The sequence below is a fragment of the Neodothiora populina genome (assembly GCF_041146345.1).
Source record: "Neodothiora populina strain CPC 39397 chromosome Unknown canker_contig_8, whole genome shotgun sequence".
Taxonomy (NCBI): Eukaryota; Fungi; Ascomycota; class Dothideomycetes; order Dothideales; family Dothioraceae; genus Neodothiora; species Neodothiora populina.
The window spans coordinates 753,350-777,421 of record NW_027191411.1 but is presented as its reverse complement, the minus strand read 5'-3'; the positions used below and the strand labels follow the sequence as shown (position 1 = coordinate 777,421).

The window sequence follows — 24,072 nt, the reverse complement described above, 5'->3', positions numbered from 1 at the left end:
AGATCATTGGTTGGATACATACAACATGGGATGGCGCTCGGCACGACGCATACACATTCTTCGTCGATCAGTGAGACTAAGACAGACACCTGCGGTCATGCGTAATTAGGTTCCTATCTCTCTACCTTACATGCCCTGAGTGTAGTGGTACGGAGTTTAGAAAGTGAATGTCCGAGGGTGTCGTGTCTTGACTCAACCACTGACGGTGTATGATGTTTACATGACTCTGCTGTATATAACAGAGAGCTTCACTTCCATTCTACGCGTGCAATAAACAAAAAATCACGTCACACACCAATACCCGGCCTTCGACTACTGGGTTCTTTCAAACTTTCTCGTGGCCTTCAGAATCAATACAGAAGAACTGAGAAAGGAACCCCCTCTCGCATGGGCGCTCGTTTCTGACGCTCCAAACAAGAAGCTCTGGCGGAAAAAGTGCACCACAGCATGCAATGAACCTTCCACCAAACACTCCCCGATTGCGCTCAGCATTCCCCGCCACACCACAGGGACGCAGACAACAGAATGGAAGTCCGACAAGTGCTTCGAAATTGACTTCGCCTCTGCCAGACATAAGCGCAATATCAATAGGACGGGAGGATGCAGAAGGCGGGCCTCTGATACCCTTTGACACGCTGGATGCGCCACAACAGCGCCTCTATGTTGTCGCATTCTATGCTGCTCTGCTGGCATGGCGTCTGTGGGACTATAGCTACCTACAGGAGGAGGACACCGAGTCATTATGGCTGTTCATGAAATGGATCATGTTCGATGGTATCTTCCTGTTTGGATTGCCTGAGCTGAGGATACCCTGGCTCGAGTTTTCCACCTTCACGACCGTCGTGCTGTATCTCGCACATGTCGTCTTGAACGGCGTGTTGATGTTCAGAATACCGGTAATCAACGTCTTATCTCCATGTTCGTGATTCAACTGACTGACCAAAAAATCAGATACCTATCGGAGGCGTTTTCGCTGCAATCGCCAAACTATTTTATGATCGCGAATTAGCAATCAACGAGCGCCATGTCAAGCATTCACAAATCATGCACAACTCTTCCCTCATCTTGGGAAAGCAAATCATTCACATCTTACCGGAGGGGTACGTATCTCGTTGCATTCATCCGATCAATATGCGCTGACACGAAACCAGCTCCTCCATTCTGAACCCAGGCAAAGCCTCATTCTGTCTGGACCCCTCAAACCCTCAAGTCTACTTACCTATCCAGATAAATCAGACTACTCCTATTGGGATTGACCTGCTTCGTCTTGACTTTGATGGTGTCTCGAACGAGACGATCCACATCACAGCTTCTCAAATCAAAAAAATGAGCAAAGAGGCCACTAAGAGCAAGTCGCAACATGCTGAAAACGAACCTCTGCTATTGCGCTACCCGACCAAGAAGACGGGCATGTATGTTCTGCAGAAAGTCATCGATGAATCGAAGCTTGAAGTTCAGAGACGACGCGCTGGAGATACCATGGTTGTGACCTGTCCGAAGGCCATTCTCAAGCCATCCAATCCGAACAGATGCAAAGGTGATTTATCCGACGTTGAGCTAGAGGTCACCGGAACTCCACCACTACGCATCAAGTATCGCAAGATGATCAACCAGGTCGAGCAAGAAGCTCATTTTCAGAGCATCCAACCAGAGGATTTCGTATCCCCTCTTTCTGGCACATCGGAAGCCTTGACCCTGCGCAACAACAAAGATATATCCTGGGCTCGCCCACAGGCTGTGACAGTGCCTCTGACCGAGCAATTTGGCATCAGTGGCAAGTGGGTGTATTCTTTGGAGGAGGTACAAGATGCCTTTGGAAACGCTGTTTCCTACACCCAACGTGACCACGAGGATCAAGAGAAGCCTCGCCTCCAACAGGCTCCCCATCTCCACCAAGTCATCACTGTTCATGAACGACCCACCATCCGCATGGACGGTTGCGACTCCCAACATCCTCTTCAGGTAGCTAAGGGTCTGTCTAGAAGTCTGCCCGTTGCTTACAGCTCTACCGGCAAGGGAGGCTTCTTGGACTCGCCTTACGAAGTCGACTATCTTTTCACTCCGGAGAACGAGCTTTTGCCCAACGGTGATCACAGTGATGCTGCGCAGCAGAAGCAGATCACCATCAAGAACAAGGGTCAAAAGCCCAATGTTCACCTTCCTGGTCTTTATAGCTTGAACGGTGTGTCGACCCAGTTCTGTGCTGGAGACGTTCTCGAGCCTGCATCTTGCCTCCTGCAGAACCCGCCTGAACCGAGTCTCAAGATTAACAAAGAGGAGATCTTCGACAAGTGCGCCAACAAAGCTGTGGGCCTCAGACTTGACCTTCATCTTACGGGTACACCGCCTTTCGAAATCAAGTATCGAATCATGCACAAAGGCGATTCACACCACCGGGGAGAGGTTAAACGAATTGATGGACTCCGAGGACAAATTGAATTGCTCCCTCACGAAGCTGGCCACTACACCTATGAATTTGTGGAAGTCAGCGATTCCATTTACAAAAACTTCCAGGTCGACGGCGAGGACCTTAACATTGAACAAGATGTCAAGCCTTCCGCGTCTGCCAATTTTGCTGAGCAACGTCCCGAAAGGATGGTCTGCATCGACCAACCTGTGTCGTTCGATGTCAACCTCCGCGGCGAGGGCCCCTTCACGCTTGATTATGAACTCATTCGAGGTAACTCCAGAAAGCCTTTCACTGTACGTGACATCACGGGACGACACTACACCATCGAGACGGCCGTGTTCGCAAAGGGTGGCGAGTACACACTTGCTTTGGCCAGTGTCACCGACAGGATGGGATGCAAGGAGTTCCTCAAGCAGGAGGCAAAGATTACCGTTAGACATCAAAAGCCCAAGGCAGGCTTTGGTCAGATCGAAGGTGGGCGATCTGTCAAGACATTGCAGGGCAAGAAGATTGCACTGCCATTGCGACTCACTGGAGATAGGCCATGGACTGTTGCGTATCGTAATCTGAGGGACGGTAGTGAGCACCAGGTCAGCGTTAACGACGCCAATGCCGAGTTCGGCATCCAAGACGAAGGCACCTATGAACTCACGCAGGTTCACGACCGCATCTGTCCCGGCGCTGTTGATGCTCAAGCGAACAAGTTCGATGTGTCCTGGATTCCTCGTCCTCGACTTGCCCTTACAGAATCTTCGTTCTTACGTAAGGAAGGAAGCACATACATCAAGCACGACGTGTGCGAAGGTGATGAGGACGCTATAGACGTACAATTCCAGGGCGCGCCTCCATTCGAGGTCAAATATGAGGAGCACATCAGACCTGACAAGGGATCCAAGGCTCTTCGCAGCAAGGCACTGAGACCTGCGGGCTCCGCTTCTGTCCAGCTCGACACTTTGCAACCCGGACTCGTCGAGTACAGGTTCGCAGAACTCGCCGACTACAATTATGACCACTCAAGCAAACACTTCACTCCCGTCACGGTCCAACAACGCGTCAACCCTCGGCCTATGGCACGTTTCACCAACCCAGGCAAGACCTACAGCTATTGTACGGTCGAGTCGGTGGGTGAAGAAGTGATCCCACTGACTCTCATCGGTGTTCCACCCTTCACTATCGAGGTAGAGCTCAAACACCACGGCTCAGCAAAGGCAGAACACTACAACTTCGACGACATCGAAGGATCCACCTTCAATCTCCGTGTACCCCACAAGACTCTCCAACTAGGCAACTCCGCAGTCTCGATCCGCAAAGTAACAGATGCCCGAGGCTGCAGCAGACACCTAGACGTGACGACCACCCCGCGCGTCCACATCGCCGTGCACGACTCGCCGCAAATCCGCGCCATCGAATCCCACGACGACTTCTGCGTAGGCGACCGCCTCAACTTCGCCCTGTCAGGCCAAGCCCCCTTCACAGTACATTACACCTTCAACGGCGTATCGCGCAAAGCAACCGTCAAATCGACCATGTTCCGCCGCCTCGCCGAAAAACCTGGCACATTCACCATCACCGGCGTATCCGACGCGGCCTCATCCTGCAGCTCCCAGTTCCACATCACGAAGCAAATCCACGGCATGCCATCCGTTGCCGTGTCCAAGGGCCGCGAGTCCATCGTCGACATCCACGAGGGCAGTGAGGCCGAAATCACCTTTGACTTCGGCGGCACCCCGCCCTTCGAATTCACCTGGACGCGCAGCACGAACGCGCGCAAGGGCCACAAGTCCGAAGTGCTCGAGATGAAAAACGAGGTCTCGGATGATTATAGTCTGAGCATCAGGGCGTCGGAGGAGGGCACGTATGAGGTCGTCAGTATCAAGGACAGGTACTGCGCGTACGCCAAGGAGGGCATTGATTTGTCGTCTGGTGGGGGGAAGAAGGGCGGCAAGCTTCTGACTTATTAGGTATTTTTTATCTCCCCCGTTTCGTGGGGTTGGGGAGGGGAAAGATATGAATTCAAAATCTTTTTCCCTTCTCTACTTGGACAATGTGATCAATTGATTGATGATTGTAAAGATATGAAGAAAGAGCGGATCAAGAAGGAACGGTTGATCGGTGTCCTTTTCTTTTGGGACAGAAAATAATTATATCAGATAGCAGTGGTCGTACGTGTATAGCAATTTCAGCGTTTGTCTTTTTTCTTATCTTGAGAATATATATTCCTCTCATTCGCTCCTCCTCTCCTTGTTAGTCCTATGTGTTACTTTGCTCTCGTGACTATAACCGAAGTCAATACAGTCTCCCTAGCAAGTAATAGTGGGCAATCTAGTGGCTCGTATACATTGACAACGTCCGCGTGAGAAACCACCCACAGATGCAGTATCGAATACACACATCGAAAGGAAGACAACCTCGGGAGAAGACACCTGCGATAGCAACGACAGCAATTGATCGATCTTGTTCAATGTACAGCTAGACGATCTATCTAGCCATCTACCGACCCCAGCTGCACATCTATTCTATTCTAGTCTATTCTATTCTAGCCCTCTGACCAACCTCTTTCCTTCCATCAAAGACCCTGCCCATATCAGAAGGCCGAAATTCATCCTCAACGTTCCGGGGGAAAGTATCACAAAACGGCGACGACCAGAAGGAAGCATGCCCGAGCCTCCCGGGCGCCGCGCACGCTCAACATAAGGCAACAGTGACAGTGACGATTGGAGAGAAAAAAATATATAGATTTAAGATGGAGGGGAAGAGGGTATCCTAATAACAAGCAATGAGAACAAAAATCTGACATTAACAAAGGAAAAAAAGAAAAAGGTAACAAGAAAAAAGAAAACTATAGGGCGGTTGCGCGGCGGATGCAATCATATGCTCTGCTCAAAATGCCGCTTGCCAGTCCGAAAAAAAGGATGAACAAAAAAGCATCAGCCCGGTAAATGGGGGCTGATGAAAATGGGGGAAAGTGCCGGTTGATCTTGCGAATGCTAAAATAAGGGCAGGTAAGAATTGAAGATGCTTCGCAAAAGTGCCTTCTCGAAGAATTGACATGGAACTGAAAAAATAAAACCACGAAACAAAAGGGTTCATAACAAATAAGTTCTTGCTCCAAAACACCAATATCTGAAATGTGTTGGGCACAGACAATCGCAGTGGGAGATGTACTCGCGCCACGCTGCTTAGAGAATAGAAATCAACTCAATCATAACAAAACCGCGGTTTCGTAATCTTCTCTGCTTTCTCTCATTCCGCCTCATCTTCATCGTATTCAAGACAAGGGGTGGCCCACTCATAGGTAGCAATTGCTGTGCGTTTCCTACGAGCTTTCTAAGCTGAGAAAGCAACACTCGGTGCGGCCCTGGCAGCCGCGTTCTCTTCTTCTCTGATTCTGCGTTCTTCGTACACTTCTTCTCTGCGAGAACCTGCACGTTCGAGGGCCTCGATGTAGGTCCTGAACTTGACGACTTCTTTCAGCAAGTAGCTGCTCTTCCTCTCCCAATTCGTCATGACCTTGGCGAGACGAGCGCCATTGGGATTCGTGTAGGCTAGGGGAATGGCCCCGCGTAGCTCATTGTGACGCTGTAGCTCTGCCTCGACCGAGGTGATGTAAGCCTTCAAGCTCCGTAGCTGGTCGATCTCGAGAAGCTGTGATGGGAGCATGGAAGACGCCGGCGGCCGCCAATCACTGATCACGGCTCTGTCGCCCGGCAGTCGAGCCTTGTTGCCAAAGTTTTGGTCAAAAGATGTGCGTAGAGAAGACTGTGTGCTGGGTCTGGGAACATTGGAGATGGTACCCATCGAATCCTTAGCGGCGTGACCTGACATCGCTGGTGGTGGGTAACCACCACTTCGTGATGGTGGTGGACTTTGTTGCTGACTGGCGACTAACGCAGGATTGATTATGTTGTCACTCCATCCATACTCTATGTTGTCGACTCCACCCACGAGCGGCTCCTTAGAGAGACGTGCAGACCAGTAGTTCGCAGTGCTGGCAAATTCTTCTGCGATCTCAGCAGTGCCAACTTGGAACAAGTGGACAGCTCCGGTCGGCAGACTTAATGCCCAAACGTGAGGGCGAGACTTGCTATAGCCAGGCGCCGGCAGGCTCGTAGCGATGGTCTGACGAAGCAGGAACTGACCGAGCTCTTCGGCATTGTCTGTCCAATTGCCTCCACCGACCACCGAGGGTGCGATACTTGGGGCTTTGCCAGGGGTCTTCGAAGAAGTTGTGTGTCTACGTGCGCGTGCAGTACCGGCGCCGATCTTGGTTGTTGTCTGCTTGAAAGAGAACAGATGCAAGTATCCTTTCTCGACGACAGCGAAACACTCGTTCCAACTGCGTTCCTTAGCCTTCTTCTCGGGGCCCTCGAGATGATGCTTGTGCTTGACCATACCCTCTTTGGCCCAGGGCGCGCCCGCGAGCTCCAGACTCTCGTCTTCGAGCAGAGATCCCACGCGATGGAACGAGTCAGAGTCAGACGTGGCCTCGTACTCTTCGCGGATTATTGCTTGCGACAAGGCGTTGGTAAAGCCAAGGCTTTGCTTGAAGTCTTGCGTTAGAGCAAAGCTTTCCACGCTCATGGTAGGGCCCGTTCTGCCGGTAGATATTTTACTCCACATGCTGCTACCAGCCGGACTGAGCATCGAGTTGTCGTCGAATGAAGTTCGAGACGATCCGACTGTCGAAGCAGGATAAACCTTTTGCCTCATGCGATTTTTTGAGTGCATTCTCTGCGCCAAAGACTGAGTCTCTGACGTCTTGCGACCACGATAAACGAAGCCTTCGGAGGGAGCCTTGGAGATGACAGATCCCGTGCGTCTGAGTCCACCGGGCTGAACCGATAGATTGTTGGTCAGCGGACCCAGGCCTCCTTCACGATCCGTGACGCCATGCAACGGCAAGGCATCGGCGCATATTGAAGTATAGAACGACTTGAGCACAGTCTCGATTTCCAGAAGCCAGCCTCTCTCAGTGCCTTCATAAGTAAAGTTGATGAGAACATTCGAAGCATAGTTGTTGATGTCAGCACCGGGACCAGGGTCGGTCTCGTTTCGGTTCATCATCGGTCGCAAGGAGACACGCTTCCTGGACTTCTGTTTGAAGTCAATTGACGACCTCTCCTCCGCCTCATCCTGCGGATGGTGAGGCATGGTAGGAGAGCTTGGTACAGAAGAGTTGTGGTGGTCATGTGACGGCAACGTTGATCGAGAGTTCTCCCTCGTCGGCCTCGCTGTCTTCTCGGCGGCATCTTTGATGGCCGGCATGGTGTTCTTGATGAACTCGGAGCGGGTCATTTTGTGTTGAATGTTAGCAATGTGCTGATCCGTGTTGAGTAGCAGCAATGCATAGCAGATGTTGTGAATGACGCCGGTCCCCTTGAAGCCATTGTTGGGGTTGCATTCGTCCCATCTGGCTGCGAAAGCTTCCAAAATCCTGTCCACCTGCTGTGATTCTCCTTTGAGCACCAGCTTCTCGCAGAGTTTTCGCATCGAGCTCAAGATGTTGTGACCAGCCCAATCGAAGAAAGACATGTATGCGATGAGTGTGCGGGCGCTGATCTGGGTCTTTTCGCCTAGCCAGGCCGCTGCGTTACCCATGGTCACAAAGTCTTCTTCTCCTGCATAGATCTTTCGCGCGCGATCCATGTCCTCTGCCGAGGGCTCAGGACTAGTGAGCTCGTCCAGACGACGCGCGATGTCAACAGACGGGCGGACTTCGTTGCCGTTGACTTCAACCACCGGTACGCTGTCCTTTCGCTGGCCAGATCCTTCGTCATGCTGGTTTGGCGTTGGTTCCTGAGGGCGCATGAGTCCTTCGCGAGGCAAGGAGAGCTCGCTCGATACCGTATCGTCTTCGGAATGCGCGGGGTCAATCCACAGGCGATCATGTTTCGCAGCAGGCGAGATCCTTATAGCCAGGCCCTTTGACTCCTTCACGCCGTATTCTTGCCCATCGGAGTGGGCGCCACCAGAGTCCGAAGTCACGGCTCTGATGGTGGCTCCTGGACTGATAGGCCCCCACTCGGAATTAGTCGTCGATGGGCTCAGGAAAAATGATGTGCTACCAGAGTACTCAATAATGGGCGACGCGATCGGTGAGACAGGACCCAAAGCGCCATTGGATTGCCCAATATAACTTTCGCTAACTGCTGAGATCCCGGAGGAAGCCTTGCTTCTTTCACTGATGTCACTTGCGTCGCTGAGGAAGGAACTGCTATGCTGCATTTGTGGGCGCTGCGGGTCGCGATTTGCAGCTTGCACCTGCAATTTCTCCGGGTCAGGTGGAGTACGTGGTTTCGGCGCGAGCATCGGATCAGGCTTCTCAAGCGGCTTGGGATTGATCGATGAACGGTGCTCAAGGGGCGCGCTCCGCCTCAAACTGGCGTCCGGAGGAGGAGTGTAGCCGGAATGGAACATGTCAAGACTGTCAGTGTCTCCTTCACTTTTTTCCACTGCGAACCGAGAGAGCGGGATCTGGCCGCTCGGGGTGGGCGCATCGATTTCTGCTAAATAAGGATCAAGAACCTTCTTAAGGCTGCTAGCTCCCGGACTCGACGGGTTCTCTTGCTCTAAATGACGATGAGAGGGGTTTATCAGTTGCGGCGGAATGCTCGGGGGAAAGCTCTCCTCGTCCACGGACATCTTCCGTCTGCGGAAGAAAGAGGGTTTCTTATTGACTACATTCGGGGGTGTGGTGACAGTCTTCGCATCAGGCCGGGGATTGGGAGTGGCAGACTCCGGAGCAGGTGTAGACTTATTTCGTGTTTGCTGCGGCGTTTCGACTGCCACTGTGTTGAGAGAGAAGTCGCGCTGCAGCTGTTTCACAACGTCGACGTTGGTCGAGGAGCGATTAGATGAGCCGAACACACGTCTGAAGAAGCCCGGCCTGCGGGCAATGGGCTCAGAAGCAGCATTAGGAAAAGTTGGACGAGCAGACTGAGCCGGCACCGGGGAAGCAGAGCGCATGTTCGTTGCCTTGACAAAATCACTGGCTTGGTCGCGAATGGCTTTGGGTATCTCCTGTGTCGTACTTTGAGCCCTAGAGGTGTCGCCTTTCGCACTGTCTGCATCAGCGCCATGGACACTCGAGGTGTGAGAACTTGTCCGCTTGGTCGAAGAGGAAGCCGAAGGCTGCAGGTGAGTCGATGGGCCGCGAGTGGGTCGCGAATCCTTTGCTTGACCATGCGGCGGCTCATAGGCGCTGTAGAGTGACGGGACGGGTCGGCCCCTGCCCAGAATCGAACTGGAAAGTGTGACAACTTCAGGCGCACTGCGATTATGCTGTTCGTGGTCGATGATATCGATATTGGAATCAGCAATGCCCGGAAGGCCCCCAATATGCGATATGTCAAAGCTCGAATTCATACTGCTCTTGCTTGATTTCCTGGCTGAAGGCCGCGTGCGGCTGTGGTTCCTCGCCGTTCGTTGTGTTTCGGAACTGCTTCTTGCCAGAGCCATGGGCCTGCCATCTCTAGCATCCCTTGCGTTCCTGATGGGTAGTATGCTGAGGGGACTCCCCACGTAGCTCGATCCGCTGTTGCTGCGCTTGCCTTGCGACGAGCGCGAATAGTAGGTGACGGCATCATCAGGGCTGGCGACATCGGTGGACAGTGACGAGGAATAGGTGTGACCGCGCGGTCGCTGGGAGGACAGGCGTGTGCTGATGCGCGGCGGGGAGGCAGCGACATCGAAATGGTCGTCGAAGCTGGAGAAAGCAGCCATCCTGTCGAACGAGGACAGAAGATTGTCGACGACCGAGTCTCTAGTCACGCTAGACCAGGACAGAGGGCGCGCGTTGCCTTGACTGTCGAATTCCTTGTCGTAATCGTCCTCGTCCTCGTCGTGGCTGTCGTGATGGTCGTGATGGTCGTGAGAGTCTTTGTGGCTGCCCTTATGAGTGCTTCTGTGCGTGACCTTGGGGTTGGTCGTCAAGGCAGAGATAAGGTCGGATGCTGAAGATTCCTCCTTTCCATTGCGTTTACTCGCGTTGCGGGAAGCGTTGCGAGAAGATCGAGGCGGCGGGGTGACTGGAGGCTTAGTCTGAGTATTGTAATGTGAGCCGCGTAAAGCTGTTCGCGAGCTGCTGCGGGATGCAATGGCGCGAGGAGGGGTCGACAAGGTGAAGGGCGAATGAAGGAGTGACGGCGGTGGTGGAGGTGGAGGTGACGATGTGTTGGCAGAAGGAGAACCCAGAGGAGAACCCAGGTCCATCATGGTGGATTGACTCGCCTCGCTGGTCGAGTGGGATTGGCTCAAGTGGATCTACGCGCTTGATTGGATCCTCTCCTCCTGCAAGGTACAGTACGGACAGTCGTACAGTACACTGTACAATACAGTACTGTACTACTGTACAGTCCTGGGGATCAACAAGGTTGTGCCAACCACGCTATTATGGTTATGGCAAGCAGCAGCCTGTGCAGCGGATTCCAACGGCCGCTTGACGACTGTTGCAGCACCGGCGAACCACAATTCGATGGCTAAGGTATCTCAGAAAGAACGAGACTTGTGGGCTCCACCAATGCAAAGTGAGTGGAGAGGAAGCTGCAGGCGCCCTACGGAGTACTCTCTGCTAAGCTGCCTCTTAACCCTAAGTTGCTCTGATGCGAACGGCAATATGCAGCTAAAAGAAACCACGAGATGGGTAGCCAGAGCTCCCCTCGCTACGTCTCTGCCGCTGGCCTCAGAAATCGAAGAGAGCAATTCAAGACTGCCGTTCGCTGTTTCCTACATGTCCAGATTGTACCTGGACCTGGACAAGCAAGGGCGGGGCCAACTTCGGTCGCAGCGAAGTCAAATTCGAGCGGAGTCTTGTTGCGCAGGATACACAACCAGCACCATGATTCACTGTTCATCTATCATCTGTGCATCATTTTTGGATTGGACAAACACAACGACTGGCTTTTTCGCAAGCGCGCACTTAGTTTCAGGGGCACGCTGGGCGAAAGCGAGTAAGGTAAGGTAGGGTAAGGTACGGTACTCGAAGTGGTAACGCGAGATGTGGTGGATAGCCATCGGTTATCGGCAAAGCCTGTGGGAAAACAGAGAAAGCAAACTTCCACCCAACGCTTGGGGAACACCTTACCCTTACTCTACAGTACCCCCTCGCGTGCAGCCATTCTTATGATGTACTTGTAGAGTACGGTAGTCTACCTTAGTAAGGTGGGTACCCGCCGGGTCCCTTTCTTGCGCATGACATTGACTGCATTGCTGTCGCATCCTAGAATTTAGATTTGACTTACTCCCTATCCTTAAGCCGCAGCCCAGGAGATATGCAGAGAAACTCATTGTCCAATGTCCAGATGTGTTCCACCGACGACTCGATATCCTGGCTATTACATGATTATCATATGGAGATGATGATCATCCGCTCTGGGCCGTGCAATCACCTGCCACGTGCATGTGTGGAGGCCCCGTCTGCCGGAGCCGTACTTGAACCTAAAGGCTTTGCCTTTTGATAAGATACCTTGTCTTCCTCCCTGCCTGAAATCAAAGTTACCGTTCATCTTCGACGATTGACTCGTCTAAACAGTTTGAGGCAATGCAACGCCATTCTCAAAGTCCCGGCGCAGACATAGCCGATATTACCATCAATCTTGCCCCCTTCTATGTGCCTGCACCTGGGCTAAGGCAAGGTACAACGCATGCGGAAGGCTAATGCAGACCCTTCATTTTAGCTGTGCATTAGCGTCATCAATATCCACCATTCATGGCTGGTCCTTTAAGCATTTTCAGATCTAGCATGTCTTCTTACTTGTTGCTGATCTCGCTAGAGTCCGCTAACATCCGCTATTCACTCCGTGTTGCTCGTATGTCGTATTAGAGACCAGGCAGTCGTGAAAATTACGGACAAGGCAATAGTCAATTGTTACTACGGCGCGGTACTGCTCTGACCTTGTCGGTATCCCTCATATTTTTCACGACGACTTTGCATGTGAATGTCGTTCGTGTCGTGAAACATGCCATGGGAACCTAGTTCAAACGGCTTTTTCCCCTTGATAGAGGGTGAAACAAGCACCTTCCGGAAGATTGACCCTGGACCGGCACGCATATTGCGACTTTTCTGGTTCCACATGCACAGCGGAGGGTAATTGTGTCCTCCACGCGAGGGCATGGGTTCTACGTGAGGGCAATGAATTGTCCGAAAGTATTATTCACGAGCAGTAGTAATTCTTCGCGAGCGCGACTAAATATGATCAACGACGTGTCCTTGGTCGGTTGTAATCGGCCAGGGTCGCCCCCATTGAATTGTTCGCATTGACAGCAGCAGGTGAATATCCCTGCAGATCCTCATCAGTCAGACGTATGTCCACCATATCTCTAGTAATTGAGACGAGATGTGCTAATGTGTTGGAGACATACTTGCTCATGTACGCTAACTAACAAATTAGTACAATCTGGTCAAGGAATAGTACTGGTTGGTGACGTGGGAGAGACATTTGGTTCAGATGCAGCGTCATGATAGTCATCACTTTTGCTGTCATCACCGTCACCTTCAGCCATTGCAACGACTATCCACCAGGATGACGGCGGCGATGTCGCTTGATTAGCAGCGCAAAGGTCTCCGCGGTGGCGTGCTTAGTTGAGTCGTTCTCGGACTCAACCCTATCCAACATCGACGCGAACATTTCCATTGCTGTCAAGCCTCCATCGTCAAGGGCGTCCACGTCGACATTCCCCAAGTCGTGGCGTAAGAGAACATGCAATGTATCGGCACTTGCATATCTCGCCGCATAATGCAATATCGTCGCGTTTCGTGCATCACATTGCTCTGTACAAGCGCCATTGCGCAGCAAGATGGGCAGTACTTGATGGCTGTTCCAATATATTGCTGTCAAGAGAATCGTCCGTCTCAAGGGCTCGTCTGGAGCCTCGATGTCCGCGCCAGCGCATATGAGCAGGTGAGCGTGGACAGGAAAATTCATGCGAGTAGCGAAGTTGAGGGGTGTGCGCCCCTTGGAATCCTTTGCATTCACTATAAGGGAAAAGTCATCTTCAATCGCACGTCCAGGAGAGCCGCGCATGAAGCCAGAGCCTCGTCTGGTCTCTGCCAGAGAACTTGTGCGCTCCTTTGCGCTTGCGAGTAAAGTTTCCATTGACAAAGGATGTCCGCTACCTGCACAATAATGCAATGGAGGTCCTGCGATCACCGTTGTTGAGTGAAGCTCCATGCTTCAATAAAGTCTCAACAAAGTACGGACTCGGGCGCGATGCTGCCCAGCAGAGTGGAGACTTACCCATATGATCTGGGCAATCGATCTCGCCTCCATCTGCAGCCTGAAGGTAGTCATCTAGACTGAGGTTCGACAAGCCTAAGACGATCCGGTGAGTGATGCTGAATTTACGTTTGTAAAGCACGTCTGTGTTGAATCTCGATAGACCGAGCGTGCACAGGAAGTCTTCGAAGAAGGCGTTTTCCGGATTTTGCAGATAATAATTCCAGACTACATCGTTCGCCGTGCTGTACGGTGTTAGATCTATACAAAGCCAAGCAGAAACAAGTTACTAACAGGCCGTTGTTGTCCTCGGCTTCTGGATCTGCATGTTGGCCAAGTAGAAATCTCACCATTTCTGGCTTCTCAGCTGTTACTGCGAACTGAAGTGGGTCGTAAGTCAGGGTTTCTGCAAAGGCAATGGCCATAGATATCGCTAACCTGTAAGGCAGATCTACCTTCTTCATAGCTCACGTCAAAAGGCGAAGCCAGCCCATCTTGGAATAGACGCCGCATACCATCAATGTTGTTGTGCTGGGCGAACGAGAATACTGGCGAATTCGCGGATATGACCCGCGGCGTCCTGAGTGAGACAGTATGTCCACTCCAGGGGGTGTACTTGAACTGGAGACACATTGCGTGTCGCAATAGCCACCGAGGGAAATAGTAACTGGTCTTCAAGATCGTTTCCGTGCCCTTCCGGCAACCCTTCCTCGAACACAAAGCACACGACCGAGGATCTTTCATGTATCTGATCAGCAACGTCCCGATTGCTGAATCAAGCCATTGCGGCGTATTGATCGCTAAAGGGGTGTGGCAATCGCACCTGCATAGGTTTGGCCTGGGATTCTGAACAATCACACTTTCAACCATGACTCTGTCGCCATTACTTGCTGGAAGCATATCTTCACCTGGAACCTCACTGGCTGCATTGCTCTGCCATGACGTGGAGAACAGCTGCAATTGCTTTTGCTTGCCTTGAGGTAAATTATGGTCGTTCTGGATGTCTACTTCACCGGCAATTCTTAATTCAGCGAGTTTGTTCTCAAGCACGTCCAGAAAAGAAGAATGCATGTCGCCGATCTTGCCGTTGATTCTTTGTATCTCCACTTGCATGTGCGGCAATTCCACCCTGTACGTTGTAAGATTATGAGGCCGGACTGCAAGAAGTTGTGTGCACTTACGCAGTTAGTGCGCTTAGAGCTGCTTGTAGTGATTGCTTAACTTCTGAGAGTCGTGCGGTCATCGTGTTTATCCTCTTTCCCTCGACGAACCAAGTAAGCATCTTGATCTCGGCTTTCTTCGTGCTGTCTTCGAGACTCTCTGGGTCCTTGACGAGCTTCTGAGTGATCAAAGCCATCAAGTCGGATATCAATTTGTTCGCTCTGGAAAGAAGATGCCCGAGTCGTTGGGCAGCAGCCTCATCTCGAAGACTAGACCGAAGGGCTACATTCTGGACTATACCAGCCAATGTACTTAATTCTGATACCTTGACATGGAAACCAATGAGTCTATGGCTTGGAACAATAATATCGCGCAAGATATCTAACCTCATTGAACAGATCCCGCAGTCTCTCAGGAGCCTCTTTCAACCTGAGAATCTTGTCTATCCCTTGACGAGCTTTGTTGGCTGTCTCCAGGAGCGACAAAACACCGATTGTGATGGAAAACGGATCCATATCGTTGAACACATGTAGCGATATGCGGAGCGTGACAATGGTCTCTCATTGTACTATATGTCGAGCTCCACCAGCAGGACTACATCTTCTTGAGATTGAATAAACCCTCGTTGCATTATGCTCACCTATCGCGATTGGTTCGATCACGGTATGCGCCATCGCGCTTACGGTGTGACTTTTGAGGGCTCGCAAAGTACTGCTACCCGAAGCCCTATGGATGAGTGCACGTTTGGAGAACCACCTGCCGTTTTCTTCTTGGAATGTTCCTACAGATAGCTTCCGCCGAGTGCTCCCGCCGATTTCACACTGGCCAAAAATGTCAGGCAACCACAAGCTGTCGCGAGGTTCATCACAAACGGAGGAGCTGCATGAATCACATCCATGCGTATGCTCACGGGCGCTTGCTGCTCATAATAATCAATACGGTTCTTTCACGACCGACGGTTTTCCCCCCCATTGCTGCATCCACCTAAGCGATTATGCAGATCGCTCAGCGCTAATGCAACGTGAGCTATGCTCAGCCACTTCTGTGTCTGATCGCGCGGCTGCTACGAAGTTCAAGTCTCAATTTACCTGACTTGCGGCGTGTATAAGTGCTCGTGTTCAACTCTGCTACAGCGCGGGAACATTTACGGAGCCATATATAAGTTCAGTAGCCCGCATATTCAGTGGTATAAGATTTCTGACTAGTATTGGTACCAAGCAAAGTGATATGAGTTCGTTTGGAGATGGAAACATTCGGAGGACAATGAAGAGCAATATCGAATTGTTGAATGATTGTGACCAGTACGAATTATGGACACTGACCGTCGGGACAAGATTGTAGCTTATCGTATCCCAGGATCCTGCCGAAATTGAATTATTACAAGTTCAGGATCACCGGCTTCGGCAATTCTTTTGGGACACTCCTCGAAGATGTAGTCCAAAGATGCTCCTGGGGACGGCAGTGGCACGTCGACCACTCCGAAACAACAGTAACGCTGGACGCCCCAGATATCGCACAGCGCAATAATGCTATGCATGAGATGCTCAAGCGCGAACAGGAAAAGGATACCTTCATGCAACTCCGCAAGTGGTCTAATGAAGTCTTTCCAGTTTACGGCCCAAAGAAGGAATTGGTGATGAGCATCGAGCGTGTTGCCGCTCCTCTCTTCGGTATCGTGACCTATGGCGTGCAGCTTCTTGCCTACCATGAAGACGATAGCGCCGGTTTCGGACTTTGGGTGGCTCGTCGGGCAAAGGCGAAGCGGACCTTCCCTGGTATGCTCGACAGTACGGTTGGGGGCAGCTTACCAACAGAAGAGACACCATTCGACTGTCTCGTGCGTGAAGCTGAGGAGGAAGCATCATTCAACCCGGAATTAGTCCGTAAACACGCAATCGCCTGCGGTACGGTCAATTACCTCTGTCTGACAGACGAAAGAAGCGGAGGTGAGATTGGATGTTTCACGCCCGAAGTTCAATTTGTCTATGAGATCAAGCTGCCACAAGACATCATCCCTATTCCTGGCGATGGCGAGGCTGAAGAGATCACCTTGATGACCGTACCGCAGCTGAAGAAGGCTCTAGCGGAGGGCGAGTTCACACCTGCTAATGGGTGTATCGTGCTGGATTTTTTCGTACGTCACGGCGTGCTGACGTTCGAGAACGAGCCGGATTATATTGAGATTGCGTCTAGATTGCATCGTGTCTTGGATCTCCAGACTGCTTGAGCAGATAAACTGCAGGCTGTACACGGCCAGCAATGACTACCATGAATGACATGCACAATTGCACTTTGAACCCGCAGCTTCGACGTTAATAGTACTGCGAGACGTCCAGTCTCTTCCCCAGCAGTATGATAATAGCATCAACCAACACCAGCTCAAGAAGAAGACAAATCCTTCCACTTCCAAACACTCCACTCACACAACCCTTCATCATCAAACATGCCCTCTCCAGCCCTCCTCTGCCCCTCTTCAACAGCGACCAATCCTGCATTCTCCAACCTCTCCCACACTGCCCTGATCTCATCCAAATACGCAACTCTCATCGCATACGTAATGACAAACCTCGCCTCGGGCGTGCGCGCAAGCCACTCGACAACCACTTTTTCCAGCAGCTCCGGGTGCTCTTCCGAGTACACCGTGTCAGCAGCTAGTAGCACCGTCGCCTTACGTCGCGAGGAGATCGTCGTTGTGCCGTCGGACAAAGTGAGCGCTGTGGGGTCGTTCCAGTCTAAAGTCCCGCACGTCGCGGACGCTTTCGAGCACGAAGAGAGCAGACGTTCGTTCAGTGAGATATTCGCTTGTAGACCGGGAACTATAGGCGCCAGATCTGTGAGGATGACGGGTGCATTCCATTCATGTGCCGCCGTCAGTCCCACCAGACCCGTGCCGGCGCCCAGTTCGATAATCGCCACTGGTTCGTCAGAGGCAGTGACACCGTCACCGTTGCTGGTGCCGAGTTCTGTCGCTGATGTTCGGGAGGGCATCTTGATGTCCAGCTTGTGCAATTGACTCGCCATGACCCACGATGACGCCCAGGTCTCCAAAGGTAGGTTATCAGCTGTGAGGTTCGGTTCTGTGATTTTCACTTCGATACCCCCTTGCGGGTTATTTGATGATATTTGGAAGGTGCGGATTGCATTGCCTTCTGAGTCGATTTGTTTGGACATTTTGTTTTTTTCTTTTCCTCTGGGCTTTTCAGTTTCAATTGGTCCTGGTGTGGCTCCTTCTTGCTTCTTTGTTGTTTAGAGTCCACCCTATGGTTACACTGGTTGACTGTGTTCTGGCTCTGTAGTCTGACTCTAGTCTTATTTTTTGTTTGTTTGATATGTACTGTCTTTTAAATTATCGGATTATATATACGATAGTCGAAATGTGTTCATACGAGACCGGTGACATAAACAGCAAACCCATGATTTTTTTTTGCTAGTGATGGCCGGCGTTTGACGGATTTAACCTCGCGTCGAAGCTATAGTGGCTAGAATATGATAAAGTATTGATTGAGCAAAAGAATGACAATCTTGAAGTTCCTACCTCTATAGTAAGGGTAGCTGAGCTGATGGAAGGAGAAAAGAGAAGAGTGTCATGATCATTCGAAGTTGCTACGTTGTAAGGCAACACGACGAGATGAAGCTAGCTCCAAGATTTGCCTGCTCCCTTCGAAGGACTGAGAGCAGTCGGGGATGTGGCAGAGAACAATGTGTGTACATACGAAAGGATTGGAAAGTACACACAAGGGTTGCAGAGGACCGAGAACGTGAAGACGCAAATCATTGCATGATCTATATTTTCATATCGTAACGAAAGAGAAATAGGACAAGCTCTCGACTACTGCCCTATCTGCGCCCTCAAAGCATCGATTTCTGCCTGAAATGCAGACAGATCTGCGAGTATATCCTTCCCATTCGCGTTCAGTGTAGTCGGAGTATCCGTCACAACATCATCATGCGCTGATCCGCCTTCTGGAACATAATGTAAAGATGATATTGACGACGTGCGTCCATTGTGTGAAGCGGCTCCGCTCGAACGACGAAGCTCGACACTGCTTCTCTGACTACTGTTGCTAGGTCGTCGAGCTTCGTCAAAGCTAGGCCGTTTGTCTCCCCGACGAGGTGGAGGAGGAGGTGGCGCACCAGTCTGCGCTAGGCTTGGCGAGATGCGTCGAACGCCGAGAGATGATGCTGACTGCGTAGATGGGGTCCGCGTCAAAGCTGGTGTCCCTCGGAGAGCTTGTCTACTCGGTGGAGGCGGCGGTGCTCGACCTGCTGGTGGCGGAACGGCAGGTTCGGCGGAACCATGAGGAGCTGCTGATACACTAGGCTCTCGATCGACTGACGAGACCGAGTTTGCAGCCCTTCGAGACGGCGGCGCTGGCGGTTTATTGGAAGGCTGCGTAGATGAGAGCTCCATTTGGTCGGAATCGCCATCGAGATCGTCAGGGACAGAAGATTTTGAGAGCTGTGAGGCGCTTCTTGCGCGTCCTGTTATTGCGCCCATGAAGAGATGGCTTGCGCGCCGTGAGGTCGGTGGTGGCGGAGGAGCGCGAGTCTTTTTGGACTGCAGATCAATTTCTACTGGTGGTTCAGGTTGCGGGGGCAATGCAGTCATGCCATCCTTTGCACCGTCGACTCCATTGTGTATACCAGCGGATGAAGGGGGTAACGGTAGGGGTTTGTTGACATCCGAGGACGATCTGCTCGAGCGCGTATTCTGGGGCTCTACTGCAGAGGTGCTGGGGCTTTGTTGTGCAGAAGGAACTGAGATAGATGTATCAAAGTCCGCAAAGGACACAGTCTGAGGACCTTGTCTCGAAAGGAGCTTGCCGCGATGATGGGCAGGTGGAGGAGGCTTTGCTTTCTTGTTTTGAGGATTGCCCATTAGACTTGCTTGGTCGCCGCTCTCCACGTTGTCAACATCGGACGTTGAATCCTCGGTCGGTGAGCGAGGGGATTCTGGGTGTATGTCATGTACCTGCTGAAACATGGAACCCTGCGAGTCGGACAGAGATGCAGCGGTGCCAGTGCCGACCGTTAGGGTAGAGGGCACCACTGCTGAGCTCGTTGGCGCAGGCGAAGCTGGAGCAGGAGATGCAGTAGTGGAGCCAGTCATCAGCATACGGGTGAAAGAGTCTACGTCCATTGTGGGTTTGGCCAGTCCTTCCTTCCCTGGCTCGTTTTGTCCATGACTCGAAAGAGGTCCCGGATTCTCTGCCTTATCTTTTGTTGCTGAAGAAGCTGCCATGCCATAACCTCCTTCTATTGATGCAAGAGTCCTTGAAAACGGATTGTATGGCGCTTGCGGCTGAGCAGACTTGTTCGCTGTCGCTTCGAGACCTAAAGCTGATGGATGATGTTGTAAAGGTACACCTACGACTTCCCGATTCAGATTACTGGCGCCTTTGGCGACAGAGTCTATGAAGGATTTTCGCAACTCTGTAGCAACATCTGAATCTTTGTCTTCCAATGGTGGGGAGCTCGCCCGACCTGCTTCGTTCAATTTGAGGGCGAATGGGTCTCCTCGCACGTCGATTGGGCTTGTCACGGGGGATTGGATACGGACTCTCTTCACTACCTTCTTCGCTTTGACGCTTGCTACAGAGCCTGTCAACAAAACATTGACATGGCATGCTCAGGGCGGGAGCTTCTTACCATCACTCGTCTCAACGGATAGCTCTGCCGCCGTTTGCCGCGTGGGAGGGGTAGGTGGTATAGTTCCCGGCCTGCGGAAAGGATTGCCAGCCATGTTGCTGCTCCCACGTTATTGATCTTATCGTTGCTTCATCATGCATGTACACAAAGTTTTATTCTGGTCAGGTCATTCCTTAGATCGTCGTGAGTGGCAGTTTATCAGCGATTATGGAATCCAACTTCTTAAGGTATCTATGTGAGGTATGTGAGCTTGCTTGGCCGAATTGACGCGAGGCCCTGAAGATCCGGGGTCTCCGACTATCAACAGCCCCAAACATCTCCACTTACACTCTATATTTACTGACTTGATGGCACTTGATGCACTGTGTATAGATTGATCTCAAAAACTTTGTATTACAGTGGAGAAATCATTTATCTTGTTTATAGCTAAGCGTGCTCTAGAATTGATCATGGTCCCTCCAAGGTACATCGACGGTAAGTAATGCTTTGGCGCAAGGTCGTCGACCACATCATTGTGTTGAGCCGTCATCCTCATCGTCGCGACGTGAATACCAAACACCATCCTTACACTCCGTTATGGTGTTGCAGTCTGCGTAGACGTGCCACCCAGATTTCACACCGAACCAGCGTCTGGCCAAGCGTGCACCACTTTGGGTCGGTTGGCTGAAGGCGATCTCCTCCTTGGGTATGATCGTCCCATCGCAGAAAGTCCTGCTTGCGCAATCTAGCATCGCAGAAGCTATGCCCTTCTGCCGGCAGCTTGATGAGACCCATATCCGCGAGATCCCCATTTGCACCTGATCCGCATCTTCACCAATTCTTATCGGCCTGTCGGGATCACGTTCAATACTCCCATCTCCGTGTCCCTGCTTCTCGTCCTCGGCAAGGTTCTGCTTCGAGTCTCCGCTTGTGCCATTCCATATTTCGGGTGGCTCATCCATCACCTTGTAAGCTGTCTTGATACGCTCTGCTAGGCATAGGCCTACCGACCGGGTTCCATGGATGTAAAGATATATTTTATATCTATCGTGGATTGAACCGTACTTGGAATGTATGCGTCTTTCCGAAGTTTGTTCCTTATCGTCACCGGACGACGATAGTGCTGTGCCACACAGACTCCAGAGTAAATTTGTGGGTATGTCGACAGCACCTAATTCAGCTTGCGCGACGTTGAGCACAGGAACGACTTGTTGTCTAGCTGATTGACACTTCCGGTGCCTTGTGATCGAGACGATGCGGTCTGTGCCATCTTTCCCAGTCCACTCAACACCACGCCAACCTTCCGCCTTTCTCAGGAAGTCTTTACCGACAAAGACACCTTCCGCACTTTGAGAATGGAACTTGCGGTGAAGCTCTGCATCCTCGACATTAGAAGGTACAAACTCCATCCCACATGTTCTGCATCGCTTCTGGAATGGTTGTCCAAGGTTCAGCTGCATCTGAACCAAGGGTTTCTTCATTGGAGCCTGTCGTGGCTTCTTCACTGATTTAGCATGAATATGGAGAAAGAAGTCTGCCGCTGGTCTCTTCTTCTCCTGGCGAAGATCTTGTTGTTGTACCGGTGGATTCACCCCGGATGTGAAAGGAGGTGGCGAGGAAGCTGGTGTCGAGGCATGTATTTGTCCATCGAGAGGTGTTATGTCTGAGAATAGACACTCCGAGCGTGGGCTACTCGATACCACAGCAGGTTCTGGCGAGTCTGGCTCTCTCGGCAATGTGCCAGCATCATCATCAGAATGGACCTCGACGATTTCAACGCGTCTACGCTTTATGGACTGAGTATCATCATGGAGCAGCGTCCTCTTCGCGCGAGAATATGTGACAAGACGTGAACTGTAAGAGTTTCAGTTCAGCATAAATTGGCTTGACGATAAGATGACGTTGCTTACTTATGAGGTCTGGTGTTCATTACAATATGGTGATAGTAGGACGATTTTAGTAGTAGCAATGGGACATGTGCATGCTGTTTACTTTAGATCGGTCAAGTAACGCGAAGTACGCGTTCATGACCGCGTTTTAGACGCGTTCCACACAAAGACCAGTCTTGGCATCAGTTTAAGCATCATTTGACCTCCCGGTCGTATACCTACTGAGATTTGGAGACCACAGGTCCCCCACTCTTGGCCAAATGCCAAGATTGCACATCTAGTGAAGTGGCCTAAGGTTAGGGCAGGTGCCTGAGGTCTTCTTTTACACACATCCAGGTGACACATGAGGATATACTTGCAGTAATACCTGTCGAACTATCAGATCTCTCTCCCACCAGTCACATCTCTGTTCTTGACCAAGCAATCTTTACATAGGTTGCACCCCTACTTTAGATAGGGCTAGGACGTCGGTGCTACCGAGGTCAATCCGAGTCATTCAGCACCTGTCACCAGCTATAGTTGCTCTTTTGCCTCGGTATTTCTCCAGAATTGCTACGAAGGCTCGACTGCATGTAACCTCTTTCAAAATAACCTTATATTCACCTTATTTGAACCTCAAGATATCCAATAGCCTAATCTAGTCCAAACCGGCCGACTCAGAGATGCCACCTCTTCCTCAGATCGTCGCCCCGAACCTGCGGGTTTCGGTGCAGCCGCTCGAGCCGCAGGCCTTCGCTCCGTTTGGGACAGTGATTCAGAATCCAGAGCATGCTTCAAGCAAGACTGACGCCGGCGCATATGATGTCGTCTCTGCGAATCAAGGGTCCGCGTTGAAGTACCTCGATGTTACGCATATGGCGAACCACTACGATGTCGCACCTAGTGGAAAGCCTGCCAAGGTCGTCATGAATATGTTTGTATGCTCACCGCGACAACTCGACAATGTCACGGCTGTGCAAAGGTCCGGACTGGGTTCAACGAACGGGGCATCATCCGCGTTTTCAGTGAGGATACTTGAAAGACATCCATTCACTCCGCAGACGTTCGTTCCCACCGGGCTTTGCGCGGCCGACAAATCTACACAGTATTTGGTCATCGTGGCCCCAACGCGTCAAGCCTCACCTGGATCTGCTGGAGACACGACACTGCCATATCCACCACATAGGCCAGTGCGGCGGCGAAGTATCACTAGCATACTTTCTCGAAGTCGGGGTGATCAGACCTCTGACAGCAAGGACAAACTACCTGTTACTGGCTTTCCTGCGACGGGACCACAAAGGCCCAAGGGAATCGAGGAACCTGATTTGAGCCAACTCAAGGCTTTCATCGCGGACGGGTCTCAATCTGTCACGTACGGCCCCGGTACTTGGCACGCACCAATGGTTGTCCTAGGTGCAAGCAGTGTCGATTTCGTAGTTGTGCAATACGCTAATGGAGTCGCGCTCGAGGACTGTCAGGAGGTTGCAGTAGCACCGAAATCAGGCGCCCAAGGTTTGCAGGTAATCATCGATCAGTTTGATTTAGATCAGAAGTGGATCGAGAAAGCAAGACTATGAGAAGATCAACGTCATGGGAGACCACTTTGGCATACGCATCATTACCTACAGTAGGCCATGCTCCGCCGTTATTCGCAGAAGTCAAGCACAGCGATCGTTCAGTGGACAACTGACTAAAATTAGTTGGGGTCGTCCGGCATGATTACATGTTCATCGACATATGCATTCTGGTCCGCGGGTCCCAGGATAGTCTAGTGTCTGAACGTCAACGCTTC

General features: G+C 51.5%; 6 protein-coding genes across 7 annotated transcripts; 3 read left to right on the top strand and 3 right to left on the bottom strand.

Annotated features, from left to right (window-relative positions):
- Positions 1–452: 452 nt before the first annotated feature.
- On the top strand, positions 453–4,371 carry AAFC00_006733 (uncharacterized protein; the record flags this gene model as incomplete). Its single annotated transcript, XM_069346729.1, has 3 exons — positions 453–896; positions 952–1,100; positions 1,152–4,371. The coding sequence occupies 3 exons, from the start codon at positions 453–455 to the stop codon at positions 4,369–4,371; spliced, it is 3,813 nt and encodes a 1,270-aa protein (XP_069199608.1).
- An 11,640-nt stretch (positions 4,372–16,011) lies between these two features.
- Positions 16,012–17,011, top strand: AAFC00_006732 (uncharacterized protein; the record flags this gene model as incomplete). 2 transcript variants are annotated; one of them, XM_069346727.1, is made up of 2 exons in its annotated part: positions 16,012–16,085; positions 16,141–17,011. In XM_069346727.1, 2 exons carry the CDS (start codon positions 16,012–16,014, stop codon positions 17,009–17,011), a joined length of 945 nt encoding a protein of 314 aa, XP_069199606.1. The 2 variants fall into 2 exon arrangements, with proteins under 2 accessions (XP_069199606.1, XP_069199607.1); XM_069346728.1 differs by having other exon boundaries at positions 16,048–16,085.
- Positions 17,012–17,163: 152 nt separating this feature from the next.
- Positions 17,164–17,955, bottom strand: AAFC00_006731 (uncharacterized protein; the record flags this gene model as incomplete). Its single annotated transcript, XM_069346726.1, has 1 exon — positions 17,164–17,955. The coding sequence occupies one exon, from the start codon at positions 17,953–17,955 to the stop codon at positions 17,164–17,166; it is 792 nt and encodes a 263-aa protein (XP_069199605.1).
- Positions 17,956–18,613: 658 nt separating this feature from the next.
- AAFC00_006730 (uncharacterized protein) lies at positions 18,614–20,527 on the bottom strand (the record flags this gene model as incomplete). The annotated part of the gene is made up of 2 exons (XM_069346725.1): positions 18,614–20,376; positions 20,434–20,527. The coding sequence occupies 2 exons, from the start codon at positions 20,525–20,527 to the stop codon at positions 18,614–18,616; spliced, it is 1,857 nt and encodes a 618-aa protein (XP_069199604.1).
- A 415-nt stretch (positions 20,528–20,942) lies between these two features.
- AAFC00_006729 (uncharacterized protein) lies at positions 20,943–22,342 on the bottom strand (the record flags this gene model as incomplete). The annotated part of the gene is made up of 2 exons (XM_069346724.1): positions 20,943–22,266; positions 22,323–22,342. The coding sequence occupies 2 exons, from the start codon at positions 22,340–22,342 to the stop codon at positions 20,943–20,945; spliced, it is 1,344 nt and encodes a 447-aa protein (XP_069199603.1).
- A 621-nt stretch (positions 22,343–22,963) lies between these two features.
- On the top strand, positions 22,964–23,857 carry AAFC00_006728 (uncharacterized protein; the record flags this gene model as incomplete). Its single annotated transcript, XM_069346723.1, has 1 exon — positions 22,964–23,857. The coding sequence occupies one exon, from the start codon at positions 22,964–22,966 to the stop codon at positions 23,855–23,857; it is 894 nt and encodes a 297-aa protein (XP_069199602.1).
- Between the last annotated feature and the right edge of the window lie 215 nt (positions 23,858–24,072).